This window comes from Ambystoma mexicanum, chromosome 7p (genome assembly GCF_040938575.1).
Source record: "Ambystoma mexicanum isolate Mex_15411 chromosome 7p, UKY_AmexF1_1, whole genome shotgun sequence".
Classification (NCBI taxonomy): Eukaryota; Metazoa; Chordata; class Amphibia; order Caudata; family Ambystomatidae; genus Ambystoma; species Ambystoma mexicanum.
Window position 1 is genome coordinate 51,402,150 of NC_090939.1, and position 23,665 is coordinate 51,425,814.

The window sequence follows — 23,665 nt, forward strand, 5'->3', positions numbered from 1 at the left end:
TGGGTAACTGACATTTTCTTTAGGAAAGCTGATTACTTTCAAAACAAACACTGCTTGTAATAACTTTTTACCTCTTCCTATTACCATTGATTGCATTCAGATGGTCTGGGGGAAATTGCTTATTTAGCAACCAGTATCACAACCATCCCCCTAACTCAATTTCAACTTCAGAACTGGGTTACCATTTGCACTTGGCAATACATTGCTCTATTAAGTACATCATTGCAGACTTTTCAGACTTTTCTGCTCTCAGTATTCTTTGAGGGTAAACTCAAGTTATGTGGCTTCTAAAAACGATTGCTATTTGGCATGTATTTTATAAACAACAATAATGGCCAAAACCAGTACCAGCACAATACCTTGCAAAGTCCTATGCAGGTATATTTTAGCTTGTCTCTCTGGAACAAAGACCATAGTCTAGGTATACAAGAAGTTTCCCCGGAATGCACAATTGGGGGGCTTTAATACTACATGACTCACAGGCACAAGACGTGAAGAGAGAAGATATCAAGACGTATGAGGACCATACAAAATAAACACTAGACATAAATATAAGACTGCAGAAGGGGAGGCAAACATCACACAATATGGAACATAATAAGCAGACAAATGTGTCCAGCTTAACATTCCCGAAATTCACCCCACATCTGTAAATACTCATCTCCGTTCCCTACCCTTTTGAACATATTGCCTTTGAATCTAGCCAGTTTCAACATGCCCTCTATCCACTCTTATGCATTCATCTTTTTACTTGTTTTCACTCTTTGAGAATTAGCTTTGTGGCTACAAGTAACTGGTTCAAGAAACTCGTGGTTCACAGCCCTGCTTTGTTTCCCTCTTCTTTGTTTGTCTGATTCATAGGAAAGGTTGGTAGGTCTTCCCTTCAAAGGCAATGTTCCTTTCTCATGAACCACAAATAAAGTCTTGACAAAATGGTAGATGTGTATCATATCGACTAATCCTTAACACAAAGCTAGTCATGATTGTAGGTACCCTTTATGAACAGCCAAGGACCAAATCTACCATGTGTTTGTCAGGTTCACCAAATGACTGTCATTTGGGCAGTTGCTGTGGCCTGACTTGCCTCTTAGAAGAAAAGAGCTGGGTTGGGAGGCACTCCAAAGAATAAATAAAGTTCAAAACAAAGCTGAGTAGCCCAAAAAGGGTCTTTGATCGTGTATATGATTGTCGTACGTTATATTTCAGGTGCAGGAGGGAGAAGCTCGAGGCCACTCGAGGTTCAGCAAAACTAAAGCAGAAAACACACACCGACTGTTGCTAGTCGGTAACCCTCTGCTGCACTCCTAACAGGAACTAGTCCCAAGTGGAAGTTAAACCTTGTATACACTAAAGACTCCAAGTTAGGAGTGTCAGATGTACAAGGATGAAGGTCAAGTTAATTGTTACCAATTTGTGATTAGATTTATCTAGTATTCAAAAGGCTGACAGTCTATCTGGGGCTCTGTCAACCTGTAAATCTACAGACAAGAAAACATCAGGCTGAGAGTAGACAGATATAAAGTAGACCCAGTAGGCAATATAACAGAACATAATCAATTTAATCTATAGCATACTACTCCATAGGAGTGTTTTAACACTGATTGCATTCACAGGTCAGTTTGTACAGGTCAATGCTTCAAAAACAAAGGACAAAATTAAATTTTAGCTGAACACAATACTCAAACAAAACCTGTTTAGTTTAAGGAAAGAGCACATATATGTAGTGTACATTTACACGGACCAATGGTACAGTAATGCATATGCAGGGTAATCAAGAGCACATATATGTAGTGTACATTTACACGGACCAATGGTACAGTAATGCATATGCAGGGTAATCACCACCTTTGTGTTACCCTGCTACTGAGCAGTTACATTCACTCCACTGAGGATTCCTAAAGACACTCCTCTAAGGTAATCAGTGCCTACGCATTTCGGATTAATGAGAATCCATCTTCAGGGCAGGACGTGTTTTAGTTTCATCAAAGTTCAGTTGCAATTCCTACAAAGTATAAGGATACACTAATTAGGTCTAGAGCGTATTGGAGGAATCTATCATTAAACTCCTATAAATGGAAGTACACTGACCTGCTCTTCTTGAGAAGCAGGATCAAATCATAATCACCTGTATGATTGAAATAACATGAAATGCAGTTTGTAAGAGTTGAACCCTGTGCGTCAACCACTATTAAAGAGATACTCATACTTTAAAATTTGGTTACTCACCCAGTCACAAGACAGCAGTGTCTCGCCGGGTGCAAGGGCAGTGTCTGGCTGTAATGCCGGGAAGGAGTAGCTGGAGGCATTGAAAAGAAACTAGGTTACTATCAACTCAAGACATATAACAATATACGTTCAATGAGTGTGGTAAACAAAACAAAAAACATTGTGGGTTCCAAAGGTGTTATCAATGTCAAATAACGTAAAATCTACATTAACCAGGGAGATGGAAGGTGCCACAGATAAGCCTTATATCGGTCTGACCAGTAGATTAGAGAAAGAACCCATTGATGGAGACTGTAGTAGAGGTGCAAGGACAGCCAGTGGCGGGGGATATTGGGGAACAGTCAGTGAGCCCCCCTAAATTGGACTGATGTCCCTCCATCCTAGAACTTAGCACACATTTGCAAAGACTAGGCAGTAACTTTGGGGACTGTACTTGGTGACCCTCATCCTCCTAACAGCGGTCTTCCATCTTTGGAGTGTATCCATGTGTGTCTCTTGGACCAACACCATATAAAGTGATTAAGGGAGAAGGGGCTGAAGACTGGTGTAAAGAAGTGCTGAGGGAACCTAAACGACCTCAGATTGTGAGTGTCTTCCATCCCCCGTGGATTAACAGGCCGGAAGGCCCTACCTTTGAAACTCTTGACTCCAAAAATGACTCTTACCATATTTGTTGCAACCCGTGGAAAGGCCATCCCGCTATTAGTTTTTGTTTCGACCCCCAGGAGAAGCAGTCCTATTTGTTTGCCATTTAGTATTGCCTTCAGACCAAGGAGATGACATCCTGTTTGTGTTGAACCAAGCCCCTTTATTCTTGTTACTTTCCACAAATAAATCTTTAAATGACCACTTTGCTTTGCATGTCTAATTGATCCCCAGCTCAGCCGTGTGAGAGTACCCCTGACGCTGCTCTTGCAAACCTTGGGTTGCATGTCACCGTGGCAACACCAAGAACAAAAAGCAAGCATGTCTTCTATGAGCCACATGTACTTTCTTCCCGTTACTTGTCCCTTCCCTCACAAGTTTCAGCCAGAGCCTGCCGAGTGGAACGACTTTGAAAAGGGGTGCAGACTTACATTGAGTTGCATTATGATCCATTCCTTTCTGTTTGAATGTATCCGAATTGTTTCTGAAACAGCCATCTCAATGGGAATGTGTGAACACTAGTCTTGTCTGTGCCACATGTTTGACTTCTGACCCACGCCTCACTGTCACTTTCCTGTGAACCAATATCTTGTTATCATTGGTCTCTCCATGACCCTCTGCCCCCGCCCCACTCGTCTCACACCTTAACGTCATGCCCTGCGTTGACATCCACTCTGTGCGACACAGACACAGCCTCAGTTGCCTCTCTTCAGCATCTGAGCTTTCGTCCCACGGCCTCACGCTGCCCTCTGGAATCTGTCCAGGGGTCTCCCCTCATGACCTGATTCTGGGCATCACGCTCTCTTAATATCTATTCTCATCTACCAGTCTGCTCTGTTTTGCATCTACCCATTAAGACTAGGCTCCAGCAGCTTTGACTTTGCCCACAGCCTTTCCCGTCTCTTCTGTGCACTCTCTCCTCGTTGCCGCAGACTTCCCTACTTTGACAGGGTTTCTTGTCTGCGCTGCGTAATGACTCTGCGTCAGATATACACCAATTCAAAACAGTATAGCCTTGACTCGCTCCTTCACCTTAGACCTTCTCTTGGCACTTGCAGGTCAGCATTCCTGATGTTCCATGTACCCCAGATTCCAACTCCAAAATACATTAGACTTTTCTTTGTGGCCACAATGCGGTGGGCCGAGTCAACTGCAATGGAAGAGGACTCCTGACTTGATATCCCATTGAAGATGGTCCTCAGCCCTTCATCATTGGTGTGGGGTCGCAAATCTACAGACTGCAGACCGCAATGGCAGTAACAGTGGTCCCTCATCCACACTGTTCTATCGGATTTAATTTGTGACAGTGGGGATGGATTGGAGAATAGCCAAATGTAAATGTATTTGCCACCGGTGGAACTATTTTCTTATTTGCTCTTGGTAGAAAAGGTCTTCATTATATTGTTAAACCATGTATTGCCAAAAATGTCTACCTGCTCTGTACAGGACTATCGTTAATTGTTTAAGTGTTGTATTTCAGGCCTGGAAAGAGGAACAGGATCGATTGATGGAAGAAGAGCGTCTGAAGGAAGAGCAGAAAACCCAGAAGCGCGGAAAACCAGATGACAAAAAGAAAGGAAAGAGCAAGGAGCGGGCAGATTCTGCAGATAGCAAGACTTCCAAGGGTTCCAAGGGCTCTGCCAAGAAATCCGCCAAAGACAAAGGGAAGGAGGTGCTTCCAGCACAGGTGCCTGAGCCTGCACCTGAGGACACAGCTGCACCTGCACCTCCGCCACCCACAGAAAAAGTTTACCCGGTAAAGAGCTCATTGATGCAGTATTTTGCTTAGCGTTGAAGGTCCACTCAGGTGCAATGGTTTTTGCTGCCTTACGTTAAAATTAGTAATTTGCCACTTATATAGCGCTACGAACCCTCAGGTATCTGAGCGCTGCTTATTATTACCCACTGTGTGTGGTGCTCATTTATCGACCTCGGAAGGATGAAAGGCTGACTTTGGCCCCGACCTGCGTTGGCAGACTCTGCACAGATGTCAAAGCAAGCGCTCTACTCGCTGTGCCACTTGACCGGCAAATGTCATATTCCTGCCCCCTCCATCACCTATACATACCCCAACCATCACTTCTAATGTATTCCTTCCTCCCACCGACAATGATCTTCACATAATTCCACAAGAAGAAGAGTGAAGGAGCGCAGTTGAGGTCGTACAGCGTGGAGCCCCATTCCGAGGACACGTCCCCTGTGCATAAAGATAAAAAGAAGCACTGCAGGAGGTTTCAGTGCCCAAGCAGTACTTCCCACCGTCATTCTTCTTTGTTGTCGAAGAAGGGTTATCGTTCAAAGGACGCCTCGGAGGTAGCACCACAGGTACCTTTTTCCCCAATCCTCTATCCTGGAGTAATAGGAGATTTTTCATCTGATGATGATAGACATCTTTGCCAAGGCCCTGGCACCGACGGAGCCTATGCCCCAGCGGTGGCCCATCACTTTGCTTCAATCCTGCATGCCGGTCGCCTAAAGGTTTGGGCCTGGACGCGTAGGGTGTCGAGGCCTCAGGACTGACCCCTCGCACAACTTTAACACTGCACCAACAGCGCTGGTGTCCCTCTGGAATATGCCATGCTTCGGTTGAGGCCATTTATGTCTAAAAAGGGCCAGATTTGCGATGAAGTGGGGGGGGGTCTAGTTCCTTTTGTAATGGATCCCATGTGCTCCAGGAAAGAGAGAGACTTTTTGGAGGACTTTTTGGAAAACCTTCATGGATTGGCCTCTGATCTGCAAAAGGCCAGTGTGCTTGACCCCCCTCCAGAACTGAATATCTTGCCAGCTGAAACTCAAGGAAATCCTCAGGCATCATTCCAGAGACTAATTGCCAAGGTTGCTTGCAACCTAGGAATGTCAACCCTGTCCAGGCCTAAATTTGAACTTAAGGGTTTCAAAGCAGACTTTGAGACTCTGGTGCTGGAGGTGTGGGAAAGGCCTGCATCCGCACCTGCGGTCAACAGGGAGCTAGCGAAGAAACACCACCAAGCCCCTCAGTTCTAGCTTTCCTGTTCACCCATGCCACCCCAAGATCTTGGTGGCGCACGCCTCATTGGCCAATTTGAAAAAAATCCACCTTTCCCGATCTTCCCCTTGACAGAGAGAGCAAGAAACTTGACACGTGTGGCAAGAAAGTGTTTGCAGCGAGCAGCCTTGTCCTCTGGGCTTTGAATGTCTTTTGTGCCCTGGTGAAGTTCTCCTTTGGCCTCTGGTCCACAGTAGCTGGTGCAGCTGACAACCTTCCCGAAGGTGACTTGAGGGAGGGTTTCCTAGCCATGGTGAAGGATGGCAGGGAGGCTTTGTGCCAATGTCTGCAGTCTGGACTGTGTGGACTGTTTGATGACCACAGGCACAGTGGTGCGATGCCACTCATGGATGAAGACGTCTGGCTTTGCTCAAGACATGCAGGCAAAACTCCTGTACATGCTCTTTGATGGCCATTGCCTTTTTGTAGCAAAAGCAAAAGAATTCCTTGCAAAGGTTTCGATCTCATAAGGTGACAACTAAATCTTTGGGATTAGTGGTGCAACAGCCCTCAGTGCCAACTAACTGAGGTCAAGGTTTCTCCTCCTTTGCCACCTAGCCTTCCCCATTGAGAGGTCAGGCTACCCCAGCAAGACTGCAAAGCAGGCGCTTCCTGAGGGGTAGAGGCAGAGTTGCACCCTAATGGTGGCCCAGCAGCAGCCGCTGTTCCCTCAGCTCCCTAGGGTGCATACCCCCTGTGAAAAGGCCTTCTGCCATGACTCCACAGGAAGGGGGGATTTCCCAGTTCAGCTTTGAATAGTAGTGGTCTACGTCCAATGCTAGGGCCTGTGATGAATCTAATGATGTCACCACTCCTTTCCCTGTGGCCGGGGGATGGCAGCCGCTACCTGATCCTTACCTGGGGACGGCTATACGAGGGAGGACCAACCTGGGGGGAGGTGACGCTTAGGGAGATAACATGGCATCATTGCAGGAAGTTACATACCCCCCTTCCCTTTTAGGGGTGTTTCCTCCATTCCACATGCTCTTATGGCATATTGTAATCCTCTCACACCTATTAGCTCCACACATAATATTCACCCATGTTTTACAGAGAACAATATAGTAACACCTGGGACGAGGAAGAGGCAGGGAGTAGTAATGATCACCCCAATGACACTCCATCCCACCTTCCTCCACGTTACCTGAAGAACAGCCCGACATCCACTGGGACGAGAAAGAAAGATGGAGCAATGCACAGGACTAGGACCGGTAAACCAACACAGCAGTCTAGTCTCTGGAGATTGCTCAATCGGCCCAGTAAGTTTAAATTCTCCGCAGCTGACAGACATCAAGAAGAGAAATGTGAGGAAACAGAACGCCCAGAGAAAGGAGTAAGAAAGCTGCAGAGGCTGGGGGATATTGCGAACTAACGGCTCTCACACCGGTCAGATCACTAAGGGCAGGAACGCCGTGGAAAACAAGGCAGCGGGGACCGCATCCACTGTAACTTGAGAAGCTCTGTTGTCTGACGCACCCTGAGCCTACAGAATGACAACAAGAGAGCGCAAAGGACACTGATGGCCCCGGGTAACCACAGGAAGTTAAACAGGTTACCGGGTTGCATGAAAGTGCATGACACTTTGGAGAAGGAATACGAGAAATGTAGAGAGAAAATTGTCAGGAGAATATTGTGTCTGCAAAGGTTGCTACAGCAAGTGCGCACAGCCCATATTTAAGGCAAGGCAAATGTTGAAACTAACATTGGTGAACAACAGTCAAGAAGCCATGATGGGCTTGCATTTTACTATGGTCAAAAGGGAAAGTGGCAGCATGGCAGTCCTTGCAGGCGAGTTCAAAAGGCAACCTGTTTGTCTGTAACCAGCAACTAGATTGCGAATATAGGAAAAAGGAAAAACCCAAAGGGAACACATATCCTTGAGAGTGTTTTTTTTAACTGTCTTACATTTAAAGAGAAACCTGGGAAAAGGAGCTATTCCCCGGAAATGTGGAATACCCAAGAGGAGGGAGTTCCCCCCACCCCCTTTGATTATAAAGAACTTGATAATCCTTGTGTTAAACATTTTCATACTGAGAAAAGGAATCTGTGGCAGGGAATCACTCCCTGGAACTGTGAACATTGTCCGCTTGGAGCTTTTTGGTTGGGGTTATACTTTTGTGTTGGCCTGAAACATTCGTGCACTTAAAAGAAGAGACACACTATCCTTTGCACCTTAGAATCAGTTTTAGAGTTTGAGGGCCAGAATAGGATTGCGGACACAGGACATATACTTATTTTTGGACATCTTGACAAAGGACAGATCATTTGTTTTTTTGTTGAGGTAGGGAAACCCCTCGTAGATTAGGGATAGTGAGGCATTTTCCCAACCCCTTTTATTTTCAATAAACGTCTATAGCCAAAACATGAGTCCTCTGTGTCTGCGTCTCCTTCCTGGCTAATCACAGGCCTTACAAGTCGTTCAACAAGGATACCGTCTCCCCACCATTCAGTGCCCTCCAGACCACTTTCCTCACACCGCTGCCTTGTCTCTGGACCCCATCATCCTGGAGGAGGTCCCTCAGCTTCTCTCGATTAGTTTAGTAAAACTGGTTTCATGCTCAGAATGAGGCAAGACGTGGTACTCCACTTATTTCTGATTCCTAAGAAGGACAGAAGCTTAAGCCCAATACTGGATCTGAGGCTGCTGAAATTGCTCCTATGAAAGGACAAATTCAAGATGGTCCCTCTAGCCAAGATCCTTGAAGCCCTCGATCTTCAATACTGGTTGGTGTCACTGGACCATCAGAATGCATAGTCATCTGAAGCACAGGCAGTACCCGAGGTTTTTTGTTGGACAAAATCACTACCAGTTTAATGTCCTTTCTTCAGCACCCAGTGTTTTCACTAAGCTGCTGACAGTGGTGGAAGCTCGCTTTAGGAGGGGAAAGCATTCATGTCTTTCCGTGTCTGGTCGACTGGCTCATGTCCAAGCTCACTCCATAGACCAGGCTTCAGCACGTCTGTTCTGAAAGGGCAGTCTGTTGCACGGTTTGGGCTTTTCCTTGAACTTTAAAAAGTTCCAGGTTTCGGCATCGTAGCCCCTCAGGTTAGTTGGGGCTGTCTTAAACATTCACCTGGGGGGGAAGCCTTTCATCTCTGAGATGGTACATGTTGTACCATCCTCTGATCACAAGGACAACTTCCTGCCACAGTCTTTCTGTGGCTGCTGTGTCTCACAACCTCCTTTGCTAGTGGTCACAGTTTCAGGGAAAACTTGCATGGTGATCCCTGAGAGGCAACCTACTGATTTGACGAGCCTGGCTTCATGTGACAGTAGTCACTGATACATCCCTGAATGGTTAGGGTGATCATCAGTCGGGAACCCATCAATTTACTGGAGTTGAGGGCGATCAGGTTGGCCTTGGTCGCATTCCTCCCCTCTATGAAAGGAAAAAGTGCGCTTTTCTTGATGGGCACCCCAGTGGCCATGCACTACTTTAACAACCGAGGTGGTGTGTGGTTCTTATCACCTTGCATATAAGCAATTCGTCTGTGGTTCTGACCTGGAGAATGACGTCTCTCTGATAGCTGCTTATCTGGCTGCTACAGAGAATGTCATGGCGGACGCCTTGAGCAGGCAGACTTCAGCCTCCCACGAGTGGGAGCTCTTAGAGGCAGTTCTGGAGGAGATTGTTTTCCACAGCGGAACTCCTCAAGTGGATCTTTTTGTTTCTAATGTGAGCAGGTAGTGCAAGTTGGCCTTCTCCAGGGAATTTTCAGGGCAGGGAGCACTGGGGGAAGCATTGGCGATCGACTAGACATTAAACCTTTTTTATGCGTTTCTGCCAATCCCCTTCATTCTGCTGGTTCTCAGGAGGTTGCCCCCATCCGGGTCCACCTGGATCTTGATCGCTCTGTGCTGGGCCCAGAGAACATGGTACCTGGAGTTGCTGGGACATGTCCATCTGCCCTCCCTGTGGGCTCCTTAGGAGAGTGGATTTGTTCTCTGTCGGAGAGGGTGGGTCTGAGCCTTCATGCTTGGTGGCTAAGTACAAAGGAATGTGAATGACATTCTGGCTGCACTTCTCTCTGCACTATGGACTGCCACTAAGTCAGTTAAGCTAGCAGGTGACATACATTCTCAGCGTGGTGCACGGAGAGGGATCTGGGACAAACATGTTCTTTATCCTGTGTCCTGTATTTTCTACTGCCTTTGGCCCAGTTGTACCTGCAGATCGGCACTGTGAAGGGGTACCTAGCCGCTATCTCAGTTTTTAAAATGTCCTCTGAACAAGGCTCTTTCTTCACATTCCCCACAGTAAGCCAGTTTATACAATGATTGTTTCCTCCAAGCCAGTTTGCGGTTCTGGCGTGGGATTTGAATTTGGTGTTAACCTTTCTTAAGGGTGCTCTGTTTCAGAACCCTACATTCTTGTTCTATCGGACAGCTCACCCTTGAGGTGGTTTTTCTGGTTGTCATTGCTTCCATTAGATGGGTGTGAGAACTCCAGACGTTATCACTTAAACTTCTCTATCTTTTTTTCTCCAAAGAGAAGGTGACATTGAGAGTGAGACCCTCCTTCCTTATGAAGGTGGTCTCAGATTTTCATGTCTCTCAGAAAATCCATCTTCTTTTTACCCCTGCACCATCCTTCATAGGCAGAGGAGCGATTCCATCAGGTGGACCCTGTATGGGTCCTCGGCTACAACAATCCCATGAACTAGGTACGCCAGGAAAGATGGACAGCTTTTTGTCGGTAATAAGGTGTCCGTGCTGGTATGGCAGTGACTAAACACTTTTGAGGTGGATCATTCTCTGTATCTCAGAATGCTATGATCTGACTCGAAAGGTTGTGCCTGAAGGTGCCAAAGCTCATTCTAGCAGAGGTTTGGCGGCCACTTCTGCCCTACAGAGGGGGGTCTCTATCTTGGAAATCTGCCAGGCACTATCTGAGCTTCTCTGCACATGCTTGTGAAGAATTGCTGCTTTCATTCCCTTCATGCTGTTCCCCCTGGTGGCATGGAAGATTTCCAGGGGAATGGCTGCACTGCAAATAGATTATCGCAGATGAATGCATGGGAGGAACAACCATCAGAACGAACATTACTGAGAGGTAAGTAATTTGATCTTCTGTCCCACTTCTTCACAAACAACCCTTGTGCCTCACATTCTGTGCGATCAACCTGCGCTCTCCTAATCAATATGTCATGTGTCTTTTAAGATGGGAGCAACATTAAAGCCCTCTCTCTCACACACAGACGTGATCTCCAAAACCGGTGACAGGGTTTGAACTCTCATAGAAAGCAGAATCGGAAACAACAATCATTTTAGGAAGATCTGTAAATAACCATACTAAGCAAGATAAAAACAATGACCAAATCCTCTAGGATTAAAAAAAAAAAACAATGTCAGGCATGAGTACTCAAAAATATCAGACAGGATTAGGAATGAACAACCTTATTTGGTGGGATTAGATGCCCCACAAACTCACATACTTAATACTGTGTTGACAGCAGTTCAACCTTATGTCAGACCAAACGCACAGAAGGGTGCATGTCCACCTTGATTACAGCTTGAAACCCCTTGAAGGAAAGCGGTATCTTGAATTATATTGACTGATTGAAGTAAAATGCACTTCTCCATGCTGCTTGAAAAATCCTATTCTGGGGGTTTGCGTTGGGGAAATTAATATGGGCTTTTAATGTAATCCGGCCTGTGCTTTTAAAGGGTCTGTTTAAGATTTATCTGCCTATTTACTTCTGAATTACCCATTTATACTGCGGCAGGTGTAGTACCCAGGGTTGAGAGTCTGCTTTAGGGGAAACTCATTTGTGTTTTGACAGGTTTTAGTGTAAACCCTCCCGCTTACAGTCACACATTTGAAAAAGAATGAGTAGTCAAAATGTTTGACTACCATTTCTTTTTGTATTCACCTTCTTACTTCCTTGATGTGGTTGTAATCCCAATGTCACACTTCTGTTGGAATTCCACTTCTTTCCATCCTTGCGTTGTAGTTTCACTCCTAGGTCCTGTCCCCTTTCCTCCATTCTAATGAGAGTTCCCGCGGAGAGAGGATGGGACTGGAGCCTGAATGCAGCAACGTGCACTTCCCTATTCAAAATGTGGACACAGAGGCAGGCTTCATGTGCATAATTAAGCCACAGCATTGAATCTACCCCCACATGCTCTAAACCCTCAGTCCCTTTTTCTGCATCGGACGTGTCGGTCCCATGGTGCATATTCTCTTCTTCATTTTGCTGCTTCCCAGTGGTAGCTTTTTTCTTTGACTCTTTTCCCCATTCTGACCTATGTTCTTTCATTGTGTATGCCAGGTAAAAAAATAATCTTTGTGCATAGGGTGTCACAGGCCATTCTCGGAGGAGGACCAACGCACTCTGTTTGGAGTGCTTGCAGCCTCTTCACCAGTGGGATACCTGTGCCCTGTGTGACACATTTTCACAAAAGTCGCTGAGGGCTGGCTCATGTGCTGTGAGGAGATTTTCAGGACCATTTCTCCAGGTCACCTCAGGAACTTTGTGGCTTCTAAAAAGGTAGTGTAAGGAACTCATGGTGGCAACAGTAAAGACAGACAAGTGATCACTATTCAAGGGTGGTTATTAAACTCTATGCATGGGTGAGAAAAACGCCTAATCTAAACCTAAAGCTAAAATGGGAGCAAGCTTCAACCATCAAATAATAATAAGGCAGTCCTAGTGGCGACTTGATATATGATATGGCATTTATAACGCGCCTATACACAAGTGTTTCAAGGCGCAACGAGGCAAGGGAGGGGAACAAACGGAGGACAGACAACAATCCTACTCGGCCAGGTGTCATTCAGATCGCGCAGGTGCGTGGGAAGGGGGCTGGAACAGTGCAGTACATGGCAAAGATGATAACAATAAGTAAGTAGCGGCCAGCATGTGTCAAGTGCATGGTAAGTGCAGATATCAGGTGTCAAGGGCTGGGAGGGGGACTGTAGGGATACAGAGACAGTACACAAGTGCAGAGGTTGCTAGGTGGGCAGTGCAGGTGTGAAATGCTGGCGGTGAAGGACCTGGTCCCAAGATCAGAAGGTGTCCAGGTAGCCAGTGCAGTTCCAGTTACAACTAGGAGGTCAGCAGAGGAGGGGAGGAGAAAAAGCAGAAGCAAAGAGAAAGGTTTTGAGGAGCTTCCGGAACCAGAGATGGTTCTCCTCCAGTTTAAGGGAGGCAGGAAGGCTGTTCCAGAGGGACGCCCCAGCCGAGGAAAGAGATCTACCACCAACTCGTTGCTTGGAGAAGCGACTGACCCTGAGGGAGTTGGAGGCGGATGAGCAAAGAGCTTAAGAAGGGAGATATTTAGGAAGAGAGAGTTGGAGGTATTGAGACCCGTGGCCCCAGAAGGCCTTGTGGATGATGCAGAATGTGTTGAACTTAATCCTCGCAGCCACTGGGAGCCAGTGCAGAGATTTCAGTCCTGGAGAGGTACAATCCCTGGGCTTGAGGCCAAGGACAAGTCTTGCAGTCCTGTTCTGGATAAGTTGCAGAGGGCAGAGAGTAGAAGCAGTCAGATTTAGAAAGAGGCTGTTGCAATAGTCCAGCCTAGAGAGAACCAAAGCTCTGGAGACAGTGAGCTTCTGGGGGAAGGAGAGGAAAGGAAGAATACCTCCTGAGGAGGTGCAGCTTGTAGTGTGACTTCTTAGAGACGTCAGAGATACGAGGAGAGGAGAGTGTGGAGTCGAAGGTGACCCCAAGGTTTTTAGCCTTGCAGGTGGGAGCAGGAAGAGGGCCAAGAGAGGCCGGCCAGAGAGCTGCAGGGAAGGAGGGAGCGGGTGAGCCGATGAGGAGAACACCACTCCTGGATAGCAGACAGACAGTCAGAGATGAGGGGAGGAGAGGATGTCATGATGCCTACCCCCGGGCATTCGGATCGAGTCCATCAGCCCTGGGAGCAGGCATCCAGATACTCATTAAAACCCCAACATCCCCGGCTTGGGGCTGTTTGGATTCAGTCCTGGTGCCTTAGGCGCCAGGCTCATAGACTTTACGTATCCTATGCATACCATGCTGCAAATGAGTCCAAGCCAACGTGAGGCCTGGATGGGACTATTTTATTACAGGGACTATTTTGTACTCGGGTGTGGTTCTGGGGATCTTCTTACCTGGGACTACTTTGCAGGCTATTTAAACCACGCCCGAACAGCAGCTCATGCTTCGTGTTATTCTGCATCCAGCAGCTTAACGCTCACCGTGTCTGCAAGTCAGCATCCAGTCTTCTGCCACGCCCACCTCGAATCCGGAGCTCCTAGACAAAAGGAAAAGAAAGGAGAAGAGGTTAGATCACGGACATTATTTGATTCTTTACCTGATTCCGGACCCAGCACATCTCCGAGCCTGTAAAGGACATTATTTCAGCATGCGTCGCTTCGCCAGCAGCAGTGCCGCATTATACTCACCAGTCCACCGCATCTTTCAACTCGGCGCTGCCTCCATCATTTTCTTCGTCGAAACCCAGCACCTGGGGGGAAAACAAAAGGAATAACAAGGTGAGCCGAGAAAACCGACAAAGACAATCTCTTTGCCACCATAGGCTTACCTGCTTTACCACCGGAGGTATAATCCTTTAATTCGCTGCATCTTTCTATGCCGCACCTATAAAGGGAGAGAAAACAGCAAGTTAAACTCATGCAACTTTTACCGGACAGTGTTTGCTAATACAGACTCTTACCTGAACGTCATCAGCTGCCTCCAGGCAATATTCTTTTGGACCCAGCTGCAACCTAACGAGGGAATGGAACAAGAGTGACATCGGACATATTGAACTTTATAGACACTGGAGTCAATATTCCTCCGGAACTCCTCCAGTACCTTCAAACCAGTGAAGTAACTGGTATCTACGCACCCCTGCATGCCATGCAGGATGGAGAGCTCATCATTTAAAAACATAATGTGAGGTTACCAAGAGGGGATATCGGAGGTGATTAGTGGGGAGAACGAGAACAGTTGGGGGGGCCATCACTAAAGTCCACGGGTGGCTAAATCCCTTTCTCCACTTGCAGGAGAATACTTCTACGAGTCCAGCAGACAAGATTAGGTGGGCCAGTCTAGACTGTCATCTCTTCACTACGCATCACGTTGGTGGAGACCGCAGCTGTCTGGGTCCATTCGACGCCCCTGTGGGAACCAGGTGAGCGTAACAGAGGAGGAGGCTGAGGATATCCTGAGAATGAGCTGGGTGTCATCCGCATAGCACTGAAAGTTGGGGTAGAGAGCAGGTATTGGTTGAACAGCCAGGAGAGAGGTTAGACCCATGGGAGATACCACAGGTAGAGAAAAAGATAGCATAGAGGAAGGACCCAAGTTGGACCTGGGAGGGTCAGTTAGAGAGGAAAGAAGTCAGCCAAGCCAGAGCCTGACCAGTGATACCCAGGTTATCACAGAGACGGTTGAGCAGGATGGCATGGTTGACAGTGTCAAAGGCAGAAGAGAGATCAAGCAAGATGAGGACACAGGGGGTGTTAGGGTCAAGGTTGGAGAGTAGGTCTTCACAGATGTTCAGGAGAGCAGTTTCTGTGCTTCTGGCAGCTCTGAAGCCAGACTGATGGTCATGAAGACAACCAACAGATTCAGTGTGGAGATTAAGCTGGGAGATGGCCAGTTTCTCCAGGAGCTTGCCCAGGAAGGGAATGATGGAGATAGTTAGCCGGGCAGGAGGGGTCGGCAGAGGGTTTCTTAAGAAGAGGGTGCACAAGGGAGTGCTACAGGGGATATGGGAAGACTCCAGTGGCGAAGGAGTGATTGCATAAATCAGCCAGGGCACGAGCCAGGGAGTCGATGTGGTCCTTGGTAGTTTTGGAGGAACATGGGTGAATCTGTTTCGACAAGACTTTCATAGATCAGATTTGTCTAGAAACCTTGGCTGCAGAGAAAAGGGGAAAGGCACAGAAGGAGGGGGGAGGTGGCTGCAGAAGGGTCAGCGGAAGAGCAGGGAGTAGGGTGAGGGAGGGGATAGGAGGAGAGTGAGGACAGGATGGCCTGAGTTTTAGAGATGAAGTGAGAAGCCAGTGTCGTGCAGAGGGCCTGGGAAGGGACAGGAGAGGTAGAGATTGCGGCAGGATTGGCCAGTTCCTTGCAGATTTTAAAGAGTTCAACCGAGTTGTTAGATGCCGCAGAGACGCGGGCTTGGATATGAGCTCTGTTCTTGGTGAGGACGGAGAGCTGGTATTGCCCTTGGAGCAGGCGGCAGGCCAGTTTGTCAGAGGATGTACATGAAGCACACCATTTCCTCTTGGCCACCCTGCACTTGCGTTTTAGGGTGACGAGGTCTGAGTCGTACCAGGAGTTACACCTGGCTTTGTGCTTCAGGCGGATTATCATGACAGGGGGAAGGATATCAAGAGTATTAGATATAGCAGGGTGGAGAGGGCTGTGTCAGGGTGAGAGTCAGCCAAAGGGGAATGGGGGGTGAGAAGGTGGCAGCGAAAGCCTCAGCTGACACGCCCTTCATGTGTCGGATGACTGAGAAGGTGGGTGGCAGTGATGGAGGTGGCTTGGCCTGAGGGGTAGAGAGGGTGAGATGGGAGGAAAGGAGAAAGTGATCACTCCAGGAGAGAGGAGTGGTGAGAGGGACGGAAAGGGGAAGGTCTGAGGAGATCAGAACATCCAGAGTGTGCCCTGCAGAGTGAGTCGGGCCATCGGGGAGAATAGTGAGTGAGAGAGAGTTGCAGAAGTCACGGAAGAGTCCAGAGAGAGGACAGGAGGAATCCAGGTGGATGTTGAAGTCTCCAAGAAGGAGGAGCTGAGTGGTTGAGGCCAGGAGTGAGAAGGAGAGGTCAGCCCACTCGGAGAGGAAGGAGGAGATCTGACCAGGTGGCCGATAGTTAGTAGCCACAGTAAGGGAATGGCTAGGGGAGAGAGAGTGCCTGCAGACGAGGCAATCAATAGAGGTGTAGGCCTGCGTAGGAGTGACAGAGGCAGGAATCCACTCGGGGAAGATCAGGGCTACCCCCCCTCAGGGCGGTAGGACCTGGGCACAGAGAGGATCTTGTAGACGTCAGGTAGGAGCGTGTCAAAGCTGTTGACAGAGCTGATCGTGAACCATGTCTCAGTGAGACCGAGGACATCGAGGTCAAGTTCTTCCAGAAGGCGGCAGATATCAGAGGAGTGTTTGACAGCAGAGAGAGAGTTAAGAGTGGCAATGTGGAGACGGTTGCCATCCTTGAAGCACTTCCGGGGAGGGGTACAGATCAGAGGTACACCCAGCGGAGGTGAAGAAGGAGCCCGAGAGGGGGCAGAGAGGGAGTGGGAAGGCAAGGTAGCCAAGGAAAGGGGAGAGGGGATAGCTGGAGAAGAAAGGAAGTTGATGAGGCACGGGAAGCGTCTATCAAAGAGGTGAAGGTTGGCATGAGGGCCTTGGACTAGAACGGTCCCATTAGAGTAGACATTAAGGATGACCTTAGAGGAATGGAAGGAGGCCAGGAGGGCGTCCCAACGGGTGCCACCATTAATGGGAGAAGAGGAGAAAGGAGAGAGAACATAGACCATATGAAGGGTCCATAAGTCGGGTGAAGGCACGACAAAGAGGATGTTGGTGAGAGTTTCCTTGGAGGAGGAACTGGTGTAGGTGTCAGCGATAGGGAGGCGTGGGTTGGAGACCAGGGTGTCCTTTTTAAAATTCTTCCTACCATATTTAGTAAGGAGAGCAGGATCGTCAATAGAGAAGCCGTTAGAAAAGATAGGAGAGCCAGAGAGCACCCTAGAGTAGGTGGGAGAGGAGCAGGTGGAAGGAAAAGGGGAGACACTAGCGATAGACACTAGAATAGGTAGACAAGACAGAGAGAGGCAAGCAAGTTGAGCAATAGGGAGAAGACACACCTAAGTTTGAGACTCCTGAAAGGAGAGAAAAAGGCCTAGTTTTCACAATGCAATTTTAAATACTGATACAGTGCATGATTATAACAACACGGGGTAAGCACAGCCGTGTTTAGGAGTCCGAAGGTGGAAGGGGGGTAGGCCGGGAAGCTAGTGGGACTGTCCAGAAAGGCTGACTGGCAACTGGCGTCCCCTGGGGACACCTGCAGACACAACAGGAGCCGCTACCGTGGGAGCCACCCTTTTCCTTAGGGGCCCTTAGCCGTGGGGCTGCCCTGGTAGCGCCTGTAATGAGGAGGGGGAGGACTTGCCAATCATGGTGGGGTGGGAGGGAACAGGCCCTTTTATCTTGTCAAAATGAAAGGGCCTATACTAAGAAAAACCTGTTGCCAATCCTTACGCTAAATATAAACAAAGAGTGTGGGATAAGACTCACAAGAAAGAAAGAAAGAAGTGTTCACAAATAATAGGTCAGGATGCGGTAGTCGGGGTCTCCCTTCCGCACATGTTGAGCACGGGACAAGGTCCGGAACACAGCACACGCTCAAGCTTTCCCAACACGATCCAAGAGTTCTGCTCTCAGCCATTAGAGTCTTCAGTGGTTAAGTCTCTTTTCTACAAAAAGTCTCTTGCCTCCGAGGACCTGATGTATTTCAAAAATAATAAACAAAAGTTCCTTTCTGCTTGCACGTTGGGTGATGCCTTTTCACCCTTGGATCCCCCTCTTCCGGGCTCAGATCCCTCTCGAATATTAGCTTCCCTCCGTCGGGCTCAGTACAGCTTTCAATACAATCTCATCTGTGACATTCATAAATCTTAATGTCTTTTTAAACAGTTCTCCGTGGACATCCCTCGCCCAGAGTTTCTTGAGTGAGCACCCACATGGTGCCCGACTCCTCTGTAGCTGGTTTTCCCCTCTTGTATTAACAGTTCTTTGATTAACAGTTCATTGTATTTTCTTCAATTAGCCATTTGCTACTTTTGCTCAGCACAGTTCGGTTTCTTATCGGCTCTCCCCTCGACTCACCGGCTGTGATGAACCGCTTAGCTTTGCTTGTCTCTGGAGTCAAGGTCAATACCAGGGTGGCAAGCATCTCTCCCCGGCTTGGTCATCATCGGAGTAGGGCCCTGTGGACCGTAGACTTCCTCTGCAACATACTCTGGCTATTGTTCGCAGTCTTGTGATTCCTTCCGTGGAGGTTTCACGGGCCTGGCTCAGAAAGGGCAAGATTGCTTTTCGCCTTGTCACCCTCTCGCTTTGTGTCATCTTTCTGCTCCTCTTGAACTACTGTGCCGAGTTAGTTCTCTCGTCATGCGGCCTGCCTTGCTCGTATTGTGCTCTCGTGCTCCAGCTTTTATCCCTGTGGGGAAGGGAAATGGCCGTCAGGTGTATGCGCTTCCGGTCAATTTCCTGACTTTGCCTGACCCTTGTGGTTGGACATGTCAGGTAAATGGCTCTGGCATTTGTCCGTCTTTCGCGTTGCGCGAAAGTGTTTGTGTTAGAAAAGGGGGTTGGCGGGTAGAGTGTTTGAATATCATACAGGGTAGGATGGGGAAAAGACGCTATAAGAAGAGGGATACCACATCTCACCCGTCGGTGTCCCACTTTCACTCCCCGAGGACAACCCATGCAGGCGATCCACCCTCACTGGTCCACCCCCAGGAAATGGATTCAATAGCAATGTCCTGGCCACCTGGATGACAGAACCCCGGGACTAGTCAGGGAGACACCTTCAGGTTTCTCACAGTAGGCAAACCTCTTTTCTCCTCAGCAGCTCGGCCATGTGACTCCTTTCCAGGAGCAGACTTTGTTGGGATGGCTTGTTTTGAATCTGTCACAGCTAGCCACCTGCAAAGAATCTCAGTATATCGTCCCAATTTCCTTTGGGGAAACCCATTCTCAGGTGACCAAGGTGGTGCAGCCACAGTCCAGAAGACCCCCTGGGGGTGGCAATATGAGGGAGGATCACATGGGGAGTTCCCCTATGGACTTGGGCACGATATTCCAGAGAGAGCATGGCATCCTCCTTACCCACCTGAGATTGACACCCAGGACCCAACTCCCCAATCCGCTATATCTTCTTCTAATGTTGATAAGGACCATCCTTTTATGACCAATAGGGAAGTTCCTAAGTATCCCCCTTTGACTCTGACTCAAAGTACTGGGACAGGAAAGAGGGCCAGAGCAATGAAAAATACCTGTAAGGGACCAAGCTATTTGCTCTAGTTGGACCAACCCTATTGGTGTAGGGACATTCAAAACCACTGAGCATAGGAAAACATGGAGTCTTCTTCCTCTCGATGCCGTTCGAGAGAGCGGAGAACTGTGGGCAGAATCGCAGAGCAGAAAGGCTCAGGGAGACTGTGTCCTAACAAGAGATACGTTTGTGAGGGTTCCGCTGTGCAATGCTCAAAGCGGAAAGAAGGATGGAGCCTTCCTGCAGACCGAGCAGACTAGGGAGCTAGAGAAATGCTACCCGGGTGCTGTCATGATGCCTACCCCCGGGGAACCAGACCAGGTCCAGCAACCCCGGAAGCAGGCATCAAGTTATTTTGAGCAAGCCCAAAAACCCCTGCCAGGGGCTGTTTGGGTGCGGTCCTGGCGCTTATGGTGCCAGGCTTATATGGAGAGTCAGTCCTGGCGCCATAGTCGCCAGGCTCATAGAGTAGAACTTACCTGATGCAGACCATGCTGCAAGCTTACCTGATGCAGACCATGCTGCAGAGCTCCAAGCCAAATGAGGCTGGAAGGGACTATTTTCCCTAGGGACTATTCTTTACTCGGGTGGGGCTGGGGAGGAATACTTACCTGGGACTACTTTGGAGGCTATTTAAACCACACCCGAAGAACAGCACACGCTTCGCGTTATTCTGCATCCAGCAGCGTAACGCTCACCGTGTCTGCAAGCCTCCATCCAGTCTTCTGCCATGCACGCCTCGAGTCTGCAGCTCCTAGAAAAAAGGAGGAACAGAAGGAGAAGAGGTTAGAATAAGAGCAAAACCTTCGATCCTTACCTGAATTCCGGATCCACCGCGCCTTTGAGCTGGAAGAAAGAAGCATTTTATGCGCGCTGCCTCACCTGCTGCAGCGCCGCGCTGATCTCACCGGTCTTGGCAGCATCCTCACGATCCACCGCATCCTTCTGCATGTTCCCGCCGCACTCTGGCACCTAAGGGGAACACAAGAACAGTAAAGGTGAGCCAAGGGAATAAACAGAGGCAATAGTAACTACCCCCATAGACTTAGCTGATTACCACCGGGGGTACTATTCCTCTTCACGGGTCGGCGCAGTCTCCATTGCATCCTCGCCGTACCCCCGCCCCTAAGGGGAACAAAAGGACAACAAGGTGAGACGAAGGGACAAACAAGGAGAACTCTTCTCACCACAATAGACTTACCTAATTTTACCGCCGGTGGCATTATTCCCCGAACTTCATATTTTCTCTCCACACCTGAATAAGGGAGCAAGCCACAGGTTACATTCTGGCCTTATTTTATTGAACTGTGTAGGATAAGCCAAATCCTTACCTGAACTTTGTCAGCTACCACGAGGAACTCTTCGCTGGGGTCAAGCTGCAAACTGCAAGGAATCGGACAAGAGTGAAAGTCAGACATGTGAACTCTTACAAACTACATACTTTTCGGAGTCAATATTGTTCTGGAACTCACCAATTCCTTCGAGCCAGTGAAGCAACTGGTTATCAACGCGCCCCTGCGCTCAATGCAGGATGGAGAGCTCATCTTTTCAAACCATCAGGTGAGACTATAAGAGGGGACATCAAAGGTGATCTGTGGGGAGAACAGCGGGGGTGGGGGGGTTTACGCTCAACCCCACGGGTGGTTAATTCCCTTTCTCCATTTGCAGAAGAATATTCCTACGGGCCAAGCAAACGAAGCTAGGTGGGCCAGTCCAGTCCGTCATCTCGGCCCTACGCGTCACATTGGTGGAGACCGCAGCTGTCCAGTTCAGATCAACGCCTCTGTGGGAGCCAGGTGAGCGTAACGGAATGCAAAGCCTACCCACAAATTCCCACCCGGGCATTATAGATACCTCAGAGACTGATCGATTGGCCCAATTACTAGGGGAACTGAGGGCTGAAGTACATTCCGCCTGTCAAGAAACCAATGCTCTTAGGAGAGAACTGATTTTGTCAAAGGAGTGAACTGATGACCTTGCTAGTGAAGGCAAGCGTCCCCACACAGCACGATCCTCCCCGCAATGAGAGACAATGAAGGACTCTCCCAAGATGGGAATAAGGCCAAGACAGAGTGCGGGTGAGCGTAAATGGGAGTTTATCAATCAGAATAGGGCATGCAAAGGACTCTGCAAACTCTGAGAGCGCTCTGTCTGACAATAGCAAAGACAGGCGTATATATTTACAAAAAACGTCATAAGAACCTACATACTATAGGGGGCACAAGTTCAAGGGGATTGGGTGGCGACGACTAACTATAGGTGCTGTTGTGATGTGGTTGGCTTTGGCTAGAAGACGTCACTGGTTAGCCTCTTGGGTTGGGCTGGGCCTGGCAGGGTGGCGGAGTTCATCCGGCTGGTGTTGTCGTGCCATCGCGGCCAATGTCAGAGATGAATGTCCTTTCCTGACTTATTTGCCCTAGGCCATGCACACCGCAGTCATTCACTCGTTTCAGTATTATCTTCTTTAGTAAATCTTCCAATAGGTTATACTACAGGTTAATGCAACACAGGAGGAATGTACCTTGTAAGGGGTCTGGAGGTAATACGTCAGGACATGGGTACCAGTGTCCTGTTGACCTGGGCCATAGGTCAGGGGGCTAAGCTTCAGGGCCTGGGATGGGCGGTACATGTCTTACTGCCTTGTTAGAAGTTGTAATGTATGTTTCGCTGTGTGTTGTCAAAGTGTTGGGTGTCCTGATTGCACAGGGCCATAAGTCTAGGATGGTCCGGTGGGTTGCGAGGTTTACGAGGGGGTGCGTGTGTTCAGGCAGAGGTTTACTGCTGCGCTGTAAATAATGCAGGTGGCGGGTGGCGGCCTTGGGTGCTACAGAGGGGGTTACAAGTCTTTGAAGCGGCTCCAGTCTGGTTGGGGGAGGTAAAGCAGCGCGGCGCGGTCTCTGCTCTCATGCCTTGGCAGCCCTCGCGGGGTGGGAGGGGGAATGGCCTTGCGCGTATTTCACAAAGGTATCTCCCTCGTGTGTTGCCAATTTAGGTAAAGACATCACAAACATTTGAACACTCTATAATACTTAAAAACATTACAAAACATGTATTTAAACTTTGCTGGATGTGTCTTGATTATACCCAGTCTGAGTACCTTATTCATACATTATGTTTTAACACGTGCAGTATTTAGTTATATGCATATATATTTGCAGTAAGTGAGGTAGAGTTAGGGTTGGTGGAGAACATAGAAAGTAACCCGCCACTTGTTCGTGACGGTGGTGGCGCATGTGGGGCCTAGACATGCACCTTCTCATGCATTCTTCACATGGGCCCTTTGTATGGTTTACATTCGTTTTCTTGTGTCCTCTAGCAGCATTAGTTCAGTTATGGCACGAGCCCATGGGGTGTACGTTTTCCAGTCATACACGTAACAAACAGATTCCTGGTGCGTGTCGTTATTATTAGTACCCAACTGCAATGGTATATGCTCACCATCGCTTATATCATGGGGGCATGATCTCTTGTAATTATACATCCTACAGGCTTTTGTAATATAAGGGGTTTTATGAGAGAAAAGCATCCTTTGCAAGTAGTCTCAGCATTAATATACAAAGATTGCCTGGCATATAATTGACCATTTTACTGTTCTTTTCATTTGCCTAGGCCTGCTGGCCGGGTCATGCTGGGAGCGATGATACACTGCGGGAGGTGAACTGTTACAATGTTAATGTATTATACTAGCTCATGTCCGTCTTGTTCGTGGGAACGTGCTCGCAGCGGATCTGCCAGGGTGCTGCGGCAACAAGGATGACTGAGACCCTCCAAGGGTGGG

The 23,665-nt window shown here is 48.4% G+C and overlaps 1 protein-coding gene across 3 annotated transcripts in view; it reads left to right on the plus strand.

The window, feature by feature from the left end:
- The window catches only part of SPAG17 (sperm associated antigen 17), a 1,712,709-nt gene that overhangs the window by 987,723 nt on the left and 701,321 nt on the right, over positions 1 to 23,665 (plus strand). For all 3 annotated transcript variants that reach the window (XM_069635754.1, XM_069635756.1, XM_069635755.1), the window contains exon 21: positions 4,352 to 4,627. In XM_069635754.1, coding sequence (XP_069491855.1) covers positions 4,352 to 4,627 — 276 coding nt within the window. The remainder of the gene's footprint in view (positions 1 to 4,351; positions 4,628 to 23,665) is intronic.